Below are 21,298 nucleotides of genomic sequence, written 5' to 3' on the forward strand. Positions count from 1 at the left end.
GCGTTATGGACCCTCGTGGACGCTCTGGGTTGAGGAGCGTATACGAGACACCTGCCTGCTTTTACCAACCTCTAAGAGGTAGCACAGAAAGTGGGTGTTGTGCCACTTATTCGTGGTCTTGTTCCTACCATGAGCAAAAAAGTATCAATACAAAAGAGACAATGGGGTACTTGCAGCAGTCAAAATTGCTCATAATCATGCGTTGCTGAAACGAGCAGTTTATTTAAAGTGTTTTATTTACTTTTGACTGGCTTTATACCACGTTAGCGCTGTGTGGTTTCAAGTAAACAAAACGCAATCGATTAAATACGTACATAAAAAAAGAACCCAGGTGAAGAAAAGTCGAGACTGCACAACGTTTGTGTGTGATCGTCTGTACCAATATACTCATTAAATAAATCACAGATACTCTTTTTTGAATATTCAAAAGGGTTGTGTTTTTATTTGGTTTTATTGTCAATATCTGGAAAGCTGAAAAAAATATCAATGCACTCAGAAACGTGAATTCATGGAACGGGTTTGGAGATACATCACCTTACCCCCCTTGCAAGTAGTGGAATATTCCAAGGTTTTCATACCAACCATACAAAGGATGCAAAGGAAATATAATTAAGATTGTTCCACTCTTAACTAAGGGGTCGAGGCAAGTAAACTCATCCCCATGATAGTCTGAACTAGTGGTGGAAATTATACATTCCCATGGCAGGGATGAGTCTTTCCATAAAACAGCCACAGTTGACTTCTACAAAGTGGCACCAATGTTATCATCCCAATAAAGATGATGAGCTGAGTGAACTACCAATTGCATATTAACTCACAACCTTGCAATTGTAAGTTGAGTGCTCTAACCATATTGCTCCCCAGCCTAAATATCGTATTCTCCAGATTACAAGACCCTCCAGGAAATAAGATGGACCCAAAACTTTAGGGTCATTTTTAATAAAAGTGTGTTTCATAATGAGGATAATACGGTACTGTGGAAAGTCTTCTTAGATTATTATAAAACCTGTTGCTTTAATATGGAGAGAGATGTCTTCTGGACGATGATTCTGAACAACTAGGTTAAAACATGTCTTCTGAAAAGGGCCTATATCCTCTGGATTATAAGACGCACCCCAACCTTTGCTGTAAAATATAGGGGGAGAAAGTGTATCTGATAATCCTGATAATATGGCCATTTAAAGGGTAAACAGTGATTGAAAAGCAGTGCATCCAATACAACACTGTTCAGAAAAAGAACTGCTTGCGGAGTGTACCATTCCATTATGGAGGTATGGGTCCGACCAACAACTTCAAGGCGACAAGTATTCGCCGTGCCACTTCACATGTGTCCACCCGTCGGTCCAATGGGGCTGCAGGCTGGTGCAGTGGTAACACTCGTGACTCGCGGCAAAAAGCTCCCTGGGTTCGATTCCTGACTCCAGCGCCTTTCTCTGTGGAGCTTGTATGTTCTTCCTCAGGTTTCTCCCGTTTCTTCCCATAGCTAGAAACAATGTCATTGGTGATGATAGCAGGACCCTCCTCAAAAAATTTTAACCTGTTAATGTAAAATTAGAGAGCCGAAAATAACAACTAACATCGGAAGGTGGTAGGATGGGAACATCACAGCCAGTTATGACTTGAACGGGTTGATAACGTCCTTCCAATGATTTTGTACCCAACTTCTCGGTTGAAATTGTGTCTTTGTCTGTATATATGGATGGCTTCATGAACGAATCTTTATTGATAGCCAGTGGGTTTGCAAAGTACCTTCGTCTTAGAGAAATCTATTTCGTGTGAGCCCACCGCATTAAAACAATGATCAGCCACAGCCAAGGTATTGCGTCCTACCAAGTTTCAGATCTGCCTTATGTTCATATGAGGAAGATCTATTCTTAAAATTCTAAGCCTCAAGGCATCTTCTTTACACTTGAAGCCCCCTTTCGCACCATTGCAGAGGGCGCCGAGTCACTACTGCATCAAGCCAGGCTGGGCACTTCATGACCGCCCAGCGCCATCTGTCCCCCTCTCTGCGGCCAATTTGAACCTCAGGCCACCGCCATCGGTCCAGAACGACGATCCCCTCTCGCTGCCATCGCCTCCCCACAGTAGGTCTCCTGCCGCCGAAAAGCCTCCCTGGTAGGCCTCGCTCGCCCAGCATCGCAATCCCTCCATGGGGGGCACGCCCGTGGAGGGATTGTCTCCAGAGTCAACGGCAAGTTGCGGCGGTGGCGGTGGGACGAAGTAAGGCAGGGCACTCACCGAGCCAGGCCTTGGGGACCAGCGGCTCTGCTCACCCATCTGAGCAGTCGCCGTGTGAGCTAGGGACCAGATCTTGGGTTTGTCTGCGGCCGGAGGCTTCTGCTCGGCTCGTCCTTCCCAGGTGGCGCCGTCGATGAGACCGCTGTCTCGGATCACGCCGCGATGTCCACCGCTCGAGTGGCCGGCGAGGTGCTGCTTATCGTCGTCAGCGTCGCTGTTGGGGATTGGCGGTGCATGCTGTTGGACAGTCAGGGCAAGATTGCTCTCACTGCTGTCGCTGCTGCTGCTGCTGTTGCTGCTGCTGTGCATCCCTGTAGGGGACAATGAGTGCTTGCTCATTGTGGCTGGGCTGCAAATTCTTCGGTGGTCACCGCCTCTGCCCTCGTCCCCCTTGTCCATCAGTCGAGAGTCATCACCATTGTCCTCTTGTTGATCTGCAGATAGAGAAGTGAAGATTGTGTGTGTGTGTATGCGCAATCCATATAACAATCTGATCAAGTCACAATGTGGTTGGAATGCTTGGCTTGCGATCGGAAGGCTGTGAGCTAAACTGAAGATTGGGGCTCAACTCAGCCTTCCATCCTTCTGTAGCCGAAACAATTATTTGTTCGTAATGGGTTGGCACGGCTTTACATAGCAACTGATACAGGTCATATACCCAAAGCACTGCCTCTGGAGAAGTTGAATGAATGTCTTCAAGGCCTCTGCTGAATTTACGATGTTCACAATAGTGAGAAAAGACAACCTTCACGTAGTCCATTTATTAACCGTTTCTTTCTAAAATGTGAACTAAGATCAAATCGGCCAAAAAAGGAACGGGAAAGCCACTACGATACGTCAGTGCAATGGTGGTATATGTATGTTTACTCGATATTACGATATTACATATACTATGTTCAACAAGAGGAAGTAATTCACTGTTGAGAAAAAGTTTTCTGATTGCGAGTTGCATTCTCTAACCAATGCCTGGACCAGCCACACGTTTTGCAATCATCGATTCCTGCTACCGGTAAACAGTTGTCATGGTGAACGAACCTGCATGGCTGCTGTCACATTCAGCCTCCTTCTCGTCCCGGCTGTGGCTGCCCAGGGGAGTCCACGTCATCTTGTTGTCCTTCTTAAGACGTCGGCGAGCATTGGCAAACCAAGTGGAGATCTGAATGAAAGGTCTCACGTGAAGCTCTGAACAGATTCTTGCAATACCAAGCAACGGAGATAAAGGTGCAATGGCAGTGTGTTGGTTCGAGATCAATGTCATCTCGATACCAAGATCCAGGATGGTCACGTCTACGCGCCGCTTTTCGGTAGGCAGCCCCAACAGTCTGGAACGATATCCCTCCACACATTCGCAGCATCACCTCAATCGCCTCCTTCAAGAGACACTTAAAAACTCACCTCTACAATCATGCTTTTGAGCGACTCTGAGCTTGGCTCCGCGCCTCTGAGTTGCGGCCACTACGTCTGCAAATTTGCACGCGTTACAAATTGTACTATTATTATTAATGTGGAACTTAAACCCAGGTGGCTGGATTATTAGCGCAGCAGACTACTAAAGGTTAAGTCAACCTAGTGCAGACCCAAGACATGTTCTGAACCTACTTATCACTCATGTTAGCCGTAGATTGGAATAAAACTCAGGTGGCCTGGATCAGAGTGCACACCCGTCTATATTTAACAACACACAAATATGTGCATTGCGCGTACAAATGCTCTCTGCCTTATCCAGGCCACCACCTCAAAAGAACTGAACAAGGCTGAGCTTTTCTGGAAATCAGTACACACCTTTGCTTGCTGTTAAATAAATCTGTTGCCAAACCTGCATCAATTATCCCGCTGTGATGGGCCATCACATCACTCACAGATGTGAATGAAACCGCCCACCTGGGTGAGCGTCATGCGCGTGATGATGGCCAGCATGATCTTCTCCCCCTTGGTGGGGTACGGGTTCTTGCGATGCTCGTTGAGCCAGGCCTTGAGCGTGGCCGTGGCGTCGCGAGTGGCGTTCTTGCGCCGTGCGGCATTCGCTTCTGCAGCGCCGTACCTAAGGGTGGATCGACAACCCTTTTTTTTCTTTCCAACAGGCTCACCGACGACACAACTGTGAGCCGCTGGCCCCACCTTCCCCCCTTCTCAATGCTGTTCACTTGCTTGCTTGCTTGCGCGCTTACGACCGTGCAAATCTTTCTGTCGTTTTTTAACCCACTTCCCGTGATCCAATCGAGCTGACATTTTGCACACAGACTCGTTGTGCGTGACAATTTATTGTCGTGAAATTTTTTTCCCATAACTTTACACTTTTTAGGAAATTATTTTTTATATTTAATTACCAATTGGTTAATGGTGGCGGGCAATCATCTGACCCATAGGTGGCAGCCATCTCAAGCCAGAGGACGAGATGACTCTACCCGCCACGCATATAAAGGATTTATAGTGAAAAACTTTGTTTTTACGGGTTAATTTTTACATAGCCAAGCTTGCTCCGTTACTAGCCCTGCCTACAGAGTTTAAGGGTCTTGGGGTTCTATATCATGTTAGCCCCACCCACTGCTCAGGTAGCCCCTCCTCCTGCTGCTCAGGCTAGCCCCGCCCACTGCTCATCTAGCCCCTCAGACTACTCAGATAGCCCCGACCCTTTGACAGAAACGTGAGTTGAGCATGAGACCAGAAGAATTTAAAACTAGAGACAAAGTCCCAATATTCAGAAAAGCTTCAACGGCGAGGCCCTCAGACAGCATTTTTGAAATCACTGGACATTTGGCAACTTTAGATAATGGTCAGCCAAAGCTGTAAATGGAGGTCAAGGTCTCATAAAGAGGGATGCTAAGTTTATACCAAATACATCATCTTGGATGACGCAAATTAGTATCCTCTTTACAGAGAAGTCAGCAGTAATGATCGAATATACTTTCTGATCCCTGCCATGGGAATGTGGAATTTTCAACAAAGGTTTTAGAAGTCATACTCTAGTGGTATCACTAGAGGGCACTGAAGTAGCATCTTGAGAGTCACATGACTGTGATTTTCAATTATGTATTTTATCATTAGCAAAGCTTTATGTGCATGTCACAAACATGCCAATACACATAGCCTTGGTAGTTTCTTTAAACAAATGTGTTGGACTTTTGCGTCTCTGGTAGCAGTATTAGCTTATACTACATTTAACTTTGGACACCCATTTCAAGGATTGGTGAATTGTAAGTAGGCTGATTACCTACCTTCAACATGGAAAAACATGCTTACAAACAACAGGAAGTCACGACTCCCATCATGCCTTACACACACGTCATGTGCCCAACACATTGCACGTACAATGCTCTTGGCCTTGTCGAGACCACCAACCCGATTGAGCTGAAATGTGGCCGTCCTGTCAGTACCTGTCGCATTGGTAGTGGGAGAGTGTGGGATCGTAGGTGCAGTAAGAGCCATGGGCCAGAGCCGACCTGGTCCCATCCGCAAGCTCGTATCCAGCCTGCATGTCCACAACAAAAAGGCCGAGTCTACTGCAGACTGGAATATGAACTAGTCAACTGGCCAATTCCGTCTTAAAGAGATTGTACAAGTGTATGCGCTTACAACAATGTTACTCGACCAGACTAAAGTAATAATATTAATCATTGATTGTGCCATCTATATTAATAAACTCGGTTTTCTATATCGCAATTCGCACAAGGCCTCAAAGCTATTTCACGTAAGCTTAAGTTATGGGGAAAGCCTGTAAATACCGATTCGTTTTTAGACGTGATTTAAAAAGTGGAACAGACTAAGATGCCCTCATGGACTGAGGAAGGGAATTCCACAATTTATGTGTACAGGAAGGCCTCATAGCTGTCAAATATTCTCAACACATGTTTCTAAATGTGGAGGGAAAAACCAGAGGACCCGGAGAAAAATCAACGCGACCACGGGGTGAACATGCAAACTCCAAATATACAGGCATCAGGGTCGTGATTGAACCAATGACCTGTATACCAGGCGAGATAGTTAACATCTGGCCACCGTGGCGCCCTCAATCTCACCATTAGGCTCTCACCCACATTGTTATAGCCGTGCTTGAAGGGTGCTTCGTACCATCGGCGTATAGATCGACTGCGGCTGTCCGTGGTAGGAGAGGTAAGCTCCGTAGGCTGGGGAGGCTGCGGAAAACGCACCCAGTCCTCCTACGCATAACCCTCGGTCAAAGGGGCTCTGCATGGGGCACTGGCCAATCCCAACCCTGCCTCCAACCGTGCAGATGCCATCCTCCCGCCGGGACCCGCACACCTCAGCAGTGGGCTTGTGCAACACGAGCTACGAGAGAAAAGGCAGAGTTTGTCAATCTCTTTAGCAGCTGCAAGAGAGCGCATGTTTCCGATGTGTGTTCGTGTTGTGCCGCGTGTTGCCAGCAACGATGTCCGAAGTTCCGCTCAACACGCTCAAAGCTTCTTGAAAAACTGAATTCATGTCCAGTTGAACGTGCAACGTTGGTGCATGGTTGGAACCATTGAACCGACGTTGGCCCCCAACATTGGGCATACATTTTCATGTTTACTGGGTGAATAGTTCCAAGAGAGGCACTCAGCACGTGGAGAAAAACGATGGGCACGGTGAGAAACGACACGCGGTGCAACCTGGACAAACATCGGAAAGCTGCGCTGCACGACGACGAAAAACAGACATGGCTGTCTTTTATTGCGGTCAAGATCACGACCGAGACCAAGGCCATCACAGCCAGTACCATGACTGTGTGTGTGCGCACCACGACGACAGGTCGCACTCATTACACACAAAGTGCTTGTAACAAACGAACCGCAATATCTCGATAATCTCAAGGAGCATGAACCATCACGCGAACTCCGTTCATCCTCGCAGCGGCTTCTGGCGAGCCATCGAACAAAGACGGTGACTGCATCGCTCACTTTCAGATGCGCTTCTGCGGACGTCTGGAATGCTCTTCCTTCTGATATTAGGAAACGAATGGAGCTATGCACTTTTAAATCTCGATTTTCTGCTTTTGTGTTTAGTTTTTTGTCCTTCTCCCACATCTCCGATTAGTACGGTTGGCTATGTATGGTGGGTAGAAGTTCAACATACATATATACATACTCTTAGTTTTTTCGGTAAAGTCACGTAGGTAAAAAATGATATTTAAAATTAATAAAAAATAAAACAATAAAAATCACGACGTTTCGGAGGCAACACAAGTCTCCGTCATCAGGTGGGACCGTCACAGCCAGATTTGCTGCATCTTACCGAAAGAACTAAGAGTATGAATCCTTGCAGTCACGAAAGCTTCAAATCTAGAATACATATATACATAAAACACACCACACCGCGGCATTTCTTCCTTCTGCCAGATTCCACACCAATTACACGGTTGATGCATGACCTCCAAGATCGATTTCTGTAGACTCATCCCAATATTTGTCTTTAAGTCTTCTCTTCGCTCACCAATCTATGAGCGCTACTTCAATGTCTGTCGTGATAAACCAGCACGACTCCATGCTGTACAGATACCCTTCCCACTGAAGTAACAAAACTAAATGTGTTTACATCACCAGTTTTTCCCAGTGTGTCATTAGCTACTATTCGATACTACGTATACAACGGTAAGCTAACCCTGTGTATGATAATTTACGATTGGAAAAAAACTAAAGCATAAAACTAGTTTGCTTCAAAATCTCCGGTGTGTTTTCCAGAGTGTAGCACATGTTGTTCGGCATGAAAAAAAACCCGTTGTTTTTGCCAAAATATTTGCGACATATCACTCCTCCAAAACCCTTGCCTAGATCCCTGCAATAAAGGATGCATATTGCCTTCCGTCAATTGCTAGGCTTCACGCGGTAGGGAAAGGCAACGATCAAAGGAGAATGTGTGCGGCTCCTGGAGAGATGAGACTTGTTCATCGTACTGTTGTGGGTCGTGGCCACGCCACAGTCACACCTTTCATTTTAATGGGATGTGTAGAGGCTTGTAAAGTGGATAGAGAATGTCGTTTTGGCTCAAATGTTTTAATAGTGTGGTCGGCAAAGATAAGCTTTACCTGCTGTAACAGTGATTCTGGCCCACTTGCCTTGCGGTCTATCTGCATGTAACAGCTGTTCGGATTAATCTCCCAATTGTAATCATGTCAATGGGCCTCGCTAACTGGTTAAATAGTGGCCACTGATATGATATTTATTGCTGTGGCAGTAACAGATCGGTGCTGGAAACAACAGCGATGTCCGTCTCACTGTTTGGGGTCATCGTGAGAATAATCGATTACTTAAATCATTTGGTAGTGCGCTTTTAGTTGACATTGCTTCCTAGCAGCAACTCTGTCCACCGTTGTTTGCTCACACTTCTACAACAGGGGGTTGCATGCGTTCACTACAGTCGTGACATTACCGCTGTTCTCAAGAAACGTGTTTACAATTGTTCGACGAGGCAGTAAAAGTGCCTCCTGTGCTGTAAAACACTTGCAATTAGCAACTTGGCAACAGCTAAAATAACACCATATACACAGTAAACGGCTATAAGGATGCCACTCACTCCATACACACAAAGACAAAGATCCCCCGTATAGCCTTGACAGACTGTTGGGGCACGCGCTGTTAGCGAGCACCTATGGAGGCTGACACGGCACACGAGGGGGTGGGTGGCCAGTGGCGATGTTTACACATCGCACCAGGTACTAATTTGAGGCCGAGTCGACCTAGATGAGGCCCAGGACCGGTTCACCATGTTGGCCGTGAGTGGGAATCGAACTCGGGCGGCCGGGTTTGTAGCACAGAGCGCTAACCGCTACACTACAACTCACTCCACACACACATATACACAGTTATTTACGCTTAGTGATAGCGCATCCTTCAATATACTTTAGTTATACTGTATTGTTAAGATGTTTGCTGTGCATACTCTACAATTTGCATACTTTAAATATAAATGTATCACACGTTTGATATTTAGGAGTGCTTTACAGTGTCGTAAAATATTGTTATTCTCAGTCTGTAATTTCTATATATATGTTTTAATTTAAACATTCCATTATTTTGTACATGTTCTTTACTTTGGCAGAGCACTCAAAATGGCATTTATGAGGTTGCAAGTTGAAATGCAGTTGAGATCGACTCACTCTTACTCCAGTCAATAAAAGAGTAAGTGCCACTGTGAAAGATGTCAAAAATAGTTATCTTATAGAGGGTACGGCCCCTTCCATAGCAATGTGTAATTTCCACCACTGACTTAGGGCCAGAGGTCGCAAACGGGTTTTGATTCCTTACCCGTACCCATACCCGGCCGCACCAGGGTCGCAATCGGGTACCCGTACCCGTACCCTACCCGATACCCGGCTACCCGTACCCGGCCGGGTATCGGGTAGGGTATGGGCACGGCTACCCGATTGCGACCTCTGGGATGAAGCCATGTTGCAGGCGCGGGTGGGTTGATTCTAGGAACTTGAATTGTGAGAAGAGACAAGACGTTTGGAAATGAGTGACAAACGGTGACTCACCAGTGACTCACGGCCTACCCGTACCCATACCCGGCCGCACCAGGGTCACAAACGGGTACCTTTACCCGTACCCGGCCGGGTAAGGGTAGCCGGGTATCGTATAGGGTACGGGTATCGGGTACCCGGTTGCGACCTCTGCTTAGGGCTGCTAATGCTTGCTTGGTCATGGAGGCATTTGACTTATTATTAGTATTATTATTCTCACCAACACTAAGAAAGACGGGTACACATCCTCCCAACAGCCAGGGAAACTTTCGTCTCGTTCCGGCTGGGTAGCTCAGCCATCGAGCGAGCAGCTCACAATCTGAAGAGCGCGAGTTGAACTCTTGGTCGGCGTTGACCATCATTCCTGCGGGGGTCGATAAAACGAGTACCACTTTGTGAGGAGGTCAATAGCGATTGGCCGATGGATAGATTCGCCCGAGAAATAGGAATGTCGTGATTTTTTTTTTACTTTTATTAATTTTAATTTTTTTACCTACGTGACTTTACCGAAAAAACCTAAGAATATGAATCCTTGCAGTCACGAAAGCTTCAAATCTAGAATTTCTACCACTGACTCGTGGTTTTAAACAGTCGATGAGCTCCCTGCTCATTACAGCTGGGAATCACTTTGCCTTTGAAAATGAAAAAAAAATTCAAACTACAATATTTGGGATATTTTAGGAATGCTTTGTGATATAGAACATTCTGCGGTGTTAAAATGTCAGAATAGGTGTATAATTCCAGTGCATTTCCGTTGCTAAAGTGGTTTTAAAGTCACTTTTACGGGGACTCTGAGTGGTACCTGCCAATACCACCCCAAACCTCACTCTGCGCACGCTGCAGCTGTTTCATAATTCAGCTGCCTGATTAGTCTGTAGGGTGGAGAAACATGAGCACATCGCATCCGCTCTGGAAAGAAGCAAAAAAAAACTGAGGTTGGATTCTGGTGAAAGCATGCATCAGTTTCAATAACGTCTCGATGCTAATTGTTCTAAGCACAAAGCGATGGCTCTCACGGTTTGCATAACGGCTCAAAGTCGCCGTGTCTCCCTGGGTTGGCGATCGTCTCCGATTGTGGCACTGAGTTTGCGGTGGAAATACCACACTCTCATGGCAGGGGCCAGTCTTTCCGTGGAACAAGTACAGAAAAAAAACATTATAAATTATCACCGCCTCCTAGCAGAAACGATGTACCCTATTCTCCATATTTTAAGATGCTCTGGAAAGTAGCTCACCCCAAACTTGAGCCCAGTGACAATGCATTTCTACAAATCTAGCAGTGTACACCAGACAAAATCATGTACACAGACACGTACACCTACTGAAACCCCCACATTTTTCTTTAAAATTCAGTGGGGGGGGGGGGGGGGGGGGGGAATGCATCTCCTAATCTGGAGAATACCGTATATGATATGCTCATACAAAGCGGTATTAATTACAATGTTACAATTATTTTGACGCGTGCTTGTACATCATTTCCAGCACAGTCCCGTAATGTTTTGTCACCACGGACCGACTTCTGGGGTTATCCATCGCAGAGGGATGATGTTGACCCTCGAGTGAGATTTAAACTCACGACATCACAGTTGTGTGGCTAGCGTTCTAACCTCAGCAACGGGCGTCTGTGATGTAGCATTGCGATTTAGCGTGAATGATAGCCCTGTACATGGACTACATGGGGCGGGAGAGTGGGAACACACTGCGCTATTGTGCTGGCGACCAGAGTTTAATTCCGGGCCATGGCTAACATCGGCTGTGAGTGATATATTAGTGGATACTGAAAACCTAATTTGCCAAACAACACTGGTGAGCGTGGTGAAGCATGGTCAGACGACTCCCGTGACCAATAGGCGTAGAGAGGCCTTCCTCCTGCAGTAGATTAACAAAGGGCCCTGTAATTACAACGCGAGTTTTATAATTGGTCTCTATTGGACGTAGGTCGTGTAACAAAAATGTGTGTTGTAAACCCCCTGCCACCTGACATAGTCCATTAACAATCTGATGATTCTGGATGTAATCTCCAGCGACACGTGGTACTCATTTAAATGCGGTGAGATTGCTCTACAACAATAACACTGGCGGTGCTGCTGATGCCGTGATACATTTGGCTCATTTTTGTCGGGTGGCGGGGGGCTTTACAACACACATTTTTTTTACACGACCTAACCCAAAAGAAACCCATCACGAATCATAATATTGGTCGTGAAAGCTTGTGTATAATTTCTATGCATATACATGACTGCATGTAAATAAACAAAGCAACACAAAACTGAACAAGCGGCTGTATAAACTAAAGCTTATTTTAATTAAGCATCACGTAAAAAAACCAGTGGGCTACATGGACACATTAACAACGTAATCGTACAATAAAATACTCTGTAAGATAAATACAAATTATGAAAAGATGAACGCATAGGAAAATATATTATTTAGTGGATGTATGCGATATTTTCTCTGAGTGACAGTATCAAGACTCTTGTTTTATAATTATAATTAGCATTCCTATTTTACGTGTACGTATATTGAGACAGCAAATTTTCTCTCAAGAACTTGGAGGCTCAAAGTGCATGATATTTAGAACCGAGCAGAACATATGAACTGTGCGATCGCGAGTCTAATATACATGCAATAGTGCGTGCACACAGAGCGATGCATTAACGACAACAAAAAACGTAACTGGAATACTATACACCGAAAAGAAAATCACATCAGCGTAATAGTAAAACATAGCCTGAAGACCCGTATTTAAGGACTAATTGTATAATGGAATAAGTGCATTGGTCTTTTAAGGGCTCGTGTACAGTATTACAAATATTCTAGGCCAGGGCTTACTTTATGTTTGGACTTAAAACTAAAAAATAATTTTCTTAAGTCCGTGGCCACTCACATAATATATAATTTCTATGCAAGAGGCGGAAATAAATATATGTAAATGTTTATATTTGCTTGAGCTACTAGGCTGTTGCTAAAGCAAGCTAGTGTGTCTCACTAATTAAATTAAGCACAAGACAGTGCTCATCTCTCGATTTAAAGCTTTCGTGACTGCAGGGATTCATCTTCTTGGTTCTTTCGGTAAAGTCACGTAGAATGGAAATAATAAAATATTAAAAATAAAACATAATAAAATCAGCCATCCTCAGGTGGAGAACAGGTATGTCGAGTAGACAGAGTCTCGACAGACCTGTTCTCCACCTGAGGACGGCTACTTGCGTTGTGGCCGAAACGTCGTGAGAATGATTTTATTATGTTTTATTTTTATTATTTTATTATTTCCATTCTACGTGACTTTACCGAAAGAACCAAGAAGAGTGCTCATCTCGTTTAGCCACTCTGAGATAGCGGTAGTGGGTAATTCCATATTTCCATGACAAGAGGTGGCCTCATCTGTGGAACGATCACTGTTGACGTCCTGTTAAGTGGCTCTCGTTTTATCGACCCCGGTGAAATGAGAGGCTGTGTCGATGCTTGACCAGGATTTGAACTCGTAACCTTGCAAGCCGTGAGTCGTCGAATGCTGCCACTGTGCAATCCAGCCATCTTCATGTCACTGTTACAGAGCATGGAAGAGGAGGCCAAATGCCATCTACAAAGTCTCTCTGTAGATCCCTCTATTGGAGGCCCTTCTCCAAGCAATGTCATAAGTTAGCCATTGCAGGGCTGCACCTGTATTTTTTTAACTCTCAATTATGAAAAAAAAAACAGTAATGTAACTTTGCCACAATGACGTGACACCATGTAAATGAGTCGTTGTTTTTTTCGCGAATGGACTTCAAACAACTAAATATGCGCTTCCTGTTTAAAAATTCTACTTTAACTAATGTAACAACTTCGCGAGCAGTCATGAAACAATACACATTAAAATAAAAAATTAAATAAAAACTACCTTAGACCTTTGTTATGAACACTGACTTAAACTGTCATGTGTAGTTAAGCTAACATTTTATTAAAATGTATCCTTCTTCGAATAACAATAAGCATCATCGACTCTACGAGTCTTCTTGAGAGTTGGCGTGCATAGCGATGCAGAATGGGGCCCCATTAATGCCGGCGCTTGAGGGGCTGAAGTCAGAGACCCTGGATTTTGATGGCCCCAAAAATATAAATCTATATATATGCTGCTTGTTGATGTTTAAAATAAACTTGCGACTTCTTGATAGAAAAACAAATCTGTATAAGATCTTCTAGAATTGACACATATTTGGATTGAGCATCTCAAAATTGCATGGGTGTTCACATCTATTATATTTAAACTAAAACGTATGACAGTAATGAATACGGTGAATTCGTGTGTACGTTGGTGTAGTGACAGGACAACACTTCAGCGAAAGTGCAACGTTTCTTAAAACATACATTTGAAATTATGCAATACCTTCTATACCTTATACACTCAGAGTCAGAGTACATTTAAAGGAGTTCTGGGGCTTTTATAGCTTTGAGGCAGACACCCCGTTTTTTAATCCAATTCCTTCCTTGGACTGTTTGACCACCACCCATGCCCAAATGCCAAACGCTCCATCGCTATTGAACTTGGTTATTTCAATATAAAGCTTTTGTGACTGCAGGGATTCATATTCTTGGTTCTTTCGGTAAAGTCACGTAGAAGGGAAATGATTAAAATAATACAAATATTAAACAATACAAATTCTCACGACGTTTCGACTGCAACACAAGCAATCATCATCAGGTGTGAAATCCACAGCAAGAACATTTTCTTGCTGTGAAAATTTTATTGCTGTGGATTTCACACCTGATGATGATTGATTGTGTTGCAGTCGAAACGTCGTGATAATTTTTATAGTTTTATATTTTTATTATTTTATTATTTCCCTTCTACACGACTACCGAAAGAACAAATAATTTTTTTATTTCATTTCGAGCTGTTAAATGCGACGTACGAATTGTAAAGCAAATCCGACGTTAATGCGTACAAATAACTTTTATAATTTCATCGCGTAACCTGGCAGTAATGCGCATGGTGATACAACGGCTTTTATTACCAGAATTACATGATGATTGCCAAAGTATTGTATTTACTTAAGCCCAGTGTGTACACTGCGTAGACACAATGTATTATGGGTACATTGAGGCCTGCCTGTGTACAATGTATTTACTCTAACTATCATATATTACATGCAATCAATGCATTATTGCAGATTTAAACATTCAAAGCATTTACAAATGCATGAACATTATCTGTACATGAACAGCTCAGTTTTTATACTGAACCTACATGTGTGTATACACCTTACTACACATTTCATCCACACTGCGTTTAACCACCACACTACAGGTCAAAACAACGCACAACCACCCACCTACCCACTCACTCATCCACCTACCCACCCACTCACTCACTCAACCACCACAACACTCCAGGTCATAACACTTATATTTCTGCTTCTTCCCGTGTATGCATGTATGTATGTTGAACTTATTTCGCACCGTACGTAGCCAACCGTGCACCGCTCCACTTTGGAATGCCCTCCCATGGTATACTTTTTTTTATTACAGCATTGCTCAATAAAATAAAAAAAATAACCTGTTAAAACATGATCAATTATAATTTAGTCGTGTCGATTGCTGTTGGCCACCCGGCGTTTTGGGGCGTTTTGGCCAGGAAACCGTGATTAATCAAAACTGTTAACTTAAACATTGGGTTCGAAAGGTGTGATGCGCAAAATCACTGCCAGCATTTTGGTGACAAAAAACGCAACACCTCCGTTCAAAGCACTGTCCCAAAATGAATGCTGCACATGCATCATCGGTGACGATTCAGGCAATGACACTCCTTCATGGCGAATGTATTCGACGAACTGGTTATGGAAATGGCTGAACAATGCAGCAGTGTTCTTCCTTAAAGTAATTAAGTCGTTGATAGGTTGCATATAATTAGGGTTGAAGCGGTGACGTGCGGAATAGATGTTGTGTAATTGTCTACACCTTTGTGTAGAGTAGAGTGGGCCTTAACTGTTAAATAAGTATAACCCGTAAAAACAAAGTTTTTCACTATAAATCCTTTATATGCGTGGCAGCGAACTTAATATAAAGGATTTAAAAATATATTCGCCTGTGGAGGACGCGGGGATCGATCCCGCGACCTTTGGCATGGGAAGCGAGGGCGCTACCAACTGCGCTACTCCGCCACGGCCTGTGGAGGGGTTACGCTGTTGGGCTCTTACACTCTGACGTTCAACCAAAGCCAAGAATGAGTTCTATTTGAATATATGTTAAATAATTTTTTTTTGCCTAAAAAGTGTAAAATTTTGGGAACATTTTTTTTCACGAACATTAATTGTCACGCACAACGAGTCTGTGTGGAAAATGTCAGCTCGATTGGATCACAGGAAGTGGGTTAAAAAACGACCGAAAGATTTGCACGGTCCTAAGCAAGCAAGCAAGCACGCAAGTGAACTTAATATAAAGGATTTAAAAATAAATAGTTTAGCGTTTTAAAATAAGAGTTCATAGATGCCGTGCAACGTGAAGTAGACTTCCATTGATTTACTAACTCAACGGGATGAGCTCAAGCAGACAATATTGTTTGTTTACAAACGCAACTTGGGATAAATAATAATCAATTATTCCTATACTGTGTGCAATATTTACCTTGTTATAAATGTTGTGATGTGTAGGTGATGTGCAGATAACATGGAAAGAGAAAATGGTTTGAAACACATTAATTATATCACATACATGTACTAATACTGTACTAATTATCGGTTTAAATGCGATGGTAATGACTGCCAAGTTACCACATTCATCATCATCAGCTCTGGCCAACCCACCGCTGGATTAAGGCCTCACCAGATATGGTGAAAATTGCCCCGTTCTGCAAAGTAAAAACGTCCATTATATTTGTGTACATGTAAATTTTGACTTAAAGCTTTCGTGACTGCAGGAATTAATATTCTTTGTGTCTTTCGGCAAAGTCTCGTAGATAGGTTTCAAAGAAAATAACAAAAAACTACGACGTTTCAATCGCAACACAAGCGGTCGTCATCTGATGCTATCGAACATCATAGTTTTTTGGTTATTCTTTTTTTTATCTATCTACGTGATTTGAAGCTTTCATGCCTGCAGGAATTACTCTTTGGTTCTTTCGGTAAGTCACGTAGAAATAAAATAATTTAATAATAGAATACAACGTTTTGAACGTAATCAACCAGGTAGGGTGTTGACTGTTGTGTTAGCCGACTCTCTGTGTTGTATTGCATTATATTTCTAAGTTTACTAGGTTTGTTTTCTCATTCATTCGTACCTGAAGACGATTGCTTGTGTTGCAATCGAAACGTCGTATTCTATGATTTAAATTAGTTTCTTTCTACACGACTTTACCGAAAGAACCAAAGAGTAATTCCTGCAGTCCCAAAAGCTTCAAATTAAGTTTGAACCACCTCTACGGGGAGGATTCCCACACAACTCACACTTGAACTTCTAATTTAGTAATCTTTGGATGAACGTAATCAACCAGGCTATGTGTTAACTGTGTGTTAGCCGACTCTCCGTGTTGCATTGCATTACATTTCCTACTTTTACTAAATTTGTTTTCTCAAACTTCCTATTTCTCTCTCTAAAATTTGCCAGGCTTGTTTGTCTATAGGTCCATTTGCTCTTTCTCTCCCCCTGGCCGCTACTGGGGTGGATTTCCACACAACTCTCTCATTGACATGCTAATTTCTATACCCCCCCCCTCTCTCTCTCTGCCCCCCCCTCTCTATTTAAGGCCTCGACACAGATGCGTTGTTTCTCTGTGTGTCTATATGTGTGTCTCTCTCTGTTTGTCTCTGTGTGAGTCTCTCTCTGTGTGTCTATGTTGTGTGTCTCTCTCTGTGTGTCTCTGTGTTGTCTCTCTCTCAGTTTATGTGTCTGTCTATGTGTCTCCGTGTCTGTGTTTTGTCTCTCTCTCAAATTTAACAATCTTTGGAAGAACTGTAATCAACCAGGCAGGGTGTTGACTGTTGTGTTAGCCGACTATCTGTGTTGTATTGCATTATATTTCCAAGTATACTATGGTTGTTTTCTCATTCATTATTACCTGATGACGATTGCTTGTGTTGAAATCGAAACGTCGTATTCTATTATTTACTTTATTTTCTCTCTACGTGATTTTACCTAAAGACCCCCCAAAAATGTGTGTACATTTGTTTGCAATATAAACCTCCAATAAAGTTATTTGTCGGACCGTGCAAGTGTACACACCACTGTTTTCATTTTAGCTTGAGTCAACCTAGTGGGGACCAGATTACAATTACTCCTGTTGTACACCACAGCCAGGGATTGAACCGAGGTCGCTGATATTGTCTTAAAGTAACTTTAACAACGACACACCAACAAGTGGAATAACCATTGATTCTCTCTTGCATTGTAAATTATACATGCAGCGTAGAGTTCGAGTTTTGGAACAATAATGTATGGTTCATCTTCTTGGTTCTTTCGGTAAAGTCAGGGAAGTAATAAAATAATAAAAATAAAACATAATAAAATAATTCTCACGACGTTTATTTTTATTATTTTATTACTTCCCTTCTACGTGACTTTACCGAAAGAACCAAGAAGATGAATCTCTGCAGTCACGAAAGCATTACATCGAAATTTAATGTTTGATTGTTAATTAATATATTGTACACACATGTGGACACATGATTTGTGTAGCCTGTGAATATATAAATACAGGGGATGAAAGATAAGCAGTGTAAGTACAATAACTGAACATTTGCCATTAGACATGCCAGCAAATGAAAAAAATAGATAGGTTGACGTTCCAAGCAAGGTCCCTTCTTTATAGCAGACGGAGACATACTTAAGATATAATAATACTTACTTTACAGCCCTCTGTCAATCCACAATGAAGGCCACAACAAGACATGGTATTTCTAGATTTGAAGCTTTCGTGACTGCAAGGATTCATATTCTTAAGTTTTTTCGGTAAAGTCACGTAAGTAAAACATTTAAATGACTAAAAGTAAAATAAAAATAAAATAAAAATCACGACGTTTCGGAGACAACACAAGCTTCCGTCTTCAGGTGGAACAGTCACAGTATCAAGTAATTTTTTACCTACGTGACTTTACCGAAAAAACCTAAGGACATGGTAGTTTTCGACCATACTTTCAGCACGCTGCGCTATGCAGGTTGGCGATGTGAGCGACAAACACCGGTTCAGGTAGAACTCGCCACTGATATCAGCCGTGACCAAGGTACTCGAACCTGCCGTGTGGCGGGTCCACAGCGCAGTGTGCTAACCACTGTGCCACCGCTCCCATATACCGATTCGATCCCACATATCCATTTGTCTGCATTCAAAACACGCGACGGGCATCGGCCTCCGCGTGTTTGTATGCAACGGCCGTGTTGAGTTTAATGACATATTGATAACGATGTTAATACTAATAATTAGACAGTAGTTATTTAGTTGCCATTTTCTCAGCATTTTTTTACTCTTGAAAGTCAACACGCACCCCCGAATGTGTCCCCAGTGTCTGTAAAATTTGGACAACATTTGTCGCAAGCACAGCCGTTGGATTAAAAGGCGCAAACCCAATGTTTGCTTTTAAAATACACGGCATGTCATCATCCGCATAAAATAGGTTACAGTATAGCTTAACACAAAAGACAACGATCGCCGGACGTTTATACAGGAGAGGGTACAAGTGTAGCCATAACCACTCCCATCCGCATTTTACTCCGCAGCGCCGATAATTATTATTAATCACACTCCGCTACAAATTTACGGCCAAGTCAACCTAGAGGAGGTCAGGTTCAGTCAGAAACACACGTGCCATCCGCTGTTGCGCACAGTCAGCAATTCAAAATAAGCCTTGCCGGGTTAGTAGGGCAATGCGTGGTACTCCGCGTTGTGAGCGTTGCGAGCGCGCACACACACACCGATTAATCTATCTTCCACGCAGCATTCAACAGACAGTTGGGACAATCGCTATCAGCGAGCACCTATTTAAGCCGGCCAGGGCGCCATAGGAAAGTGGTGTTGCCACCCCTACACCGGGCCGTTCTTGTCATGCCACGTTGCTGATGTTTAAACACCGCACAAGATCGCTCCGTTATGGCCCAGCTCGACCACGCGTTCCGAGCGCCACTGCGCGCGCGCTCGCTCGCTCACCGCTGCGCCACCGCTCCCCGTACACACACAAAGACAAAGATCCCCCGTATAGTCTGTAGCAGACTGTCGGGGGCAAGTGCTGTAAGCGAGCATCTCTGAAGGCTGGCAAACGGCACACGAGGGGGGTGAGCGGCCAGCACCACGCCCGTCCGCCTTTGTCTCCCCCCAGTGAGCGATGTTTACTACACACCGAACCAGGTACTCATTTGAGGCTGAGTCGACCTAGGGGAGGCCCGGGACTGGTTCCGATAATCGTCACTGGAGCGAGAATCAAACTCGGGTCGCCAGGTTTGTAACGCAGCACGTTAACCGCTACACCACCGTACGACAAACACACACACAGACACACACCCGTTCAGTCTTACCTGTGTTGCAGGTGTGTATTGATATCCGAATTGCGCGAACGACATCTTAAATCGTGTCGTTTACAAGGACGCCAACAACAAAACACATAACTTGTAAAGATCTTGAACACCAACGCTATCAGTTCTATTCCGATCCCCTACCTAACAACTCGCGTTAAAGTAATTCCAATCGTTCACAAATTCATCTTGGTTCAAGACGCCTCGTGACCAGGCCACCTTGGCTCCTCCGCGACAAATCGCAGGACTGCGTGCGTCGCAATAATTTTCAATCCGCATGTTTCGCTATTGCAGCAGCGCATTAACAATTCTAATTACTGTGTAACGCCGGAGAGGGGTCGGGGAGGGGGGTTAGAACGTAAGCTCCCCATGTAGACAGACACGCACACACACACACAACGCACACAAAATAAACAAACGCTTCCGAATGATAAAAGACGGAGCCTTGCGAGTACAGACATCCCCATCCGCTGCAGGGCATGTGCATTTTGATTAAGCTTGCTGCTGGGAAATAGGGTACGCTGGGTTGGCGGGGGAGGGAGGTCTGGCGGGGAGCGGAGGGTTAGTATTTAGGGGTTGCAATCCAATCCCAAAAAGCTGCCTATATAATGTACGCGACGGATCGCACGCTTTGCACGTGTTAGCGTATGCCCGCGTGTTTACGAGTGTCCTTTTGAAAGTGTACGGTACGGGAAGGGACTGGCACGTGTGTGCATGCGTATTTGCTTGTATGTATGCATGCTTGTTGTTCCTTGAGATGGTTATGATCCGATAGGAATGGATGGATGGCATTTGCGGGGGGGGGGGGAGATTGGAGGTTGTGTGTGTACATTTGTTTTTACATGCGTCTGTTAATAAAGTGTAACTTACATCGTTTCTTAGGGATAATGATTGTAACCCTACCAGATCATGACCACATTAAATTAACTTATTAGGCGCTCACTAACAACACATTCCTCGACTATGTAGTAATGCTAATTAAGATCGCCTTTTGTAGTGTAGAAATCTAATGAAACATAAATCTTCGAGAATATTTGTTTCTGCAGTTCTGCTTGGGATGTCTATCCCAGCTGCTTTTGAAAACGTATTTTCATTGTTTTGATTGTGAAAGCCAAGCAGACGAGG

At 43.8% G+C, this 21,298-nt stretch overlaps 1 protein-coding gene across 1 annotated transcript; it reads right to left on the reverse strand.

The window, feature by feature from the left end:
• Positions 1–442: 442 nt before the first annotated feature.
• LOC133340329 (iroquois-class homeodomain protein IRX-6-like) lies at positions 443–20,635 on the reverse strand. The gene is made up of 6 exons (XM_061548473.1): positions 20,177–20,635; positions 6,310–6,528; positions 5,616–5,710; positions 4,123–4,282; positions 3,277–3,397; positions 443–2,675 (listed from the first exon to the last, which is right to left on the reverse strand). The coding sequence occupies exons 1-6, from the start codon at positions 20,219–20,221 to the stop codon at positions 1,978–1,980; spliced, it is 1,338 nt and encodes a 445-aa protein (XP_061404457.1). The 5' UTR covers positions 20,222–20,635; the 3' UTR covers positions 443–1,977.
• Positions 20,636–21,298: the final 663 nt, after the last annotated feature.

Source organism: Lethenteron reissneri, chromosome 9, assembly GCF_015708825.2.
Source record: "Lethenteron reissneri isolate LAM-NWPU_2019-01 chromosome 9, ASM1570882v1, whole genome shotgun sequence".
NCBI lineage: Eukaryota > Metazoa > Chordata > Hyperoartia > Petromyzontiformes > Petromyzontidae > Lethenteron > Lethenteron reissneri.

Coding starts and splice junctions, on each gene's coding strand:
- LOC133340329 (XM_061548473.1), bottom strand. CDS start 20,221: ATGTCGTTCGCGCAATTCGGATATCAATACACACCTGCAACACAG. Junction 4,283..5,615: donor TCCCACTACCAATGCGACAG/GTACTGACAGGA, acceptor ATCCACCCTTAG/GTACGGCGCTGCAGAAGCGA. Junction 2,676..3,276: donor ATGTGACAGCAGCCATGCAG/GTTCGTTCACCA, acceptor CTCTATCTGCAG/ATCAACAAGAGGACAATGGT.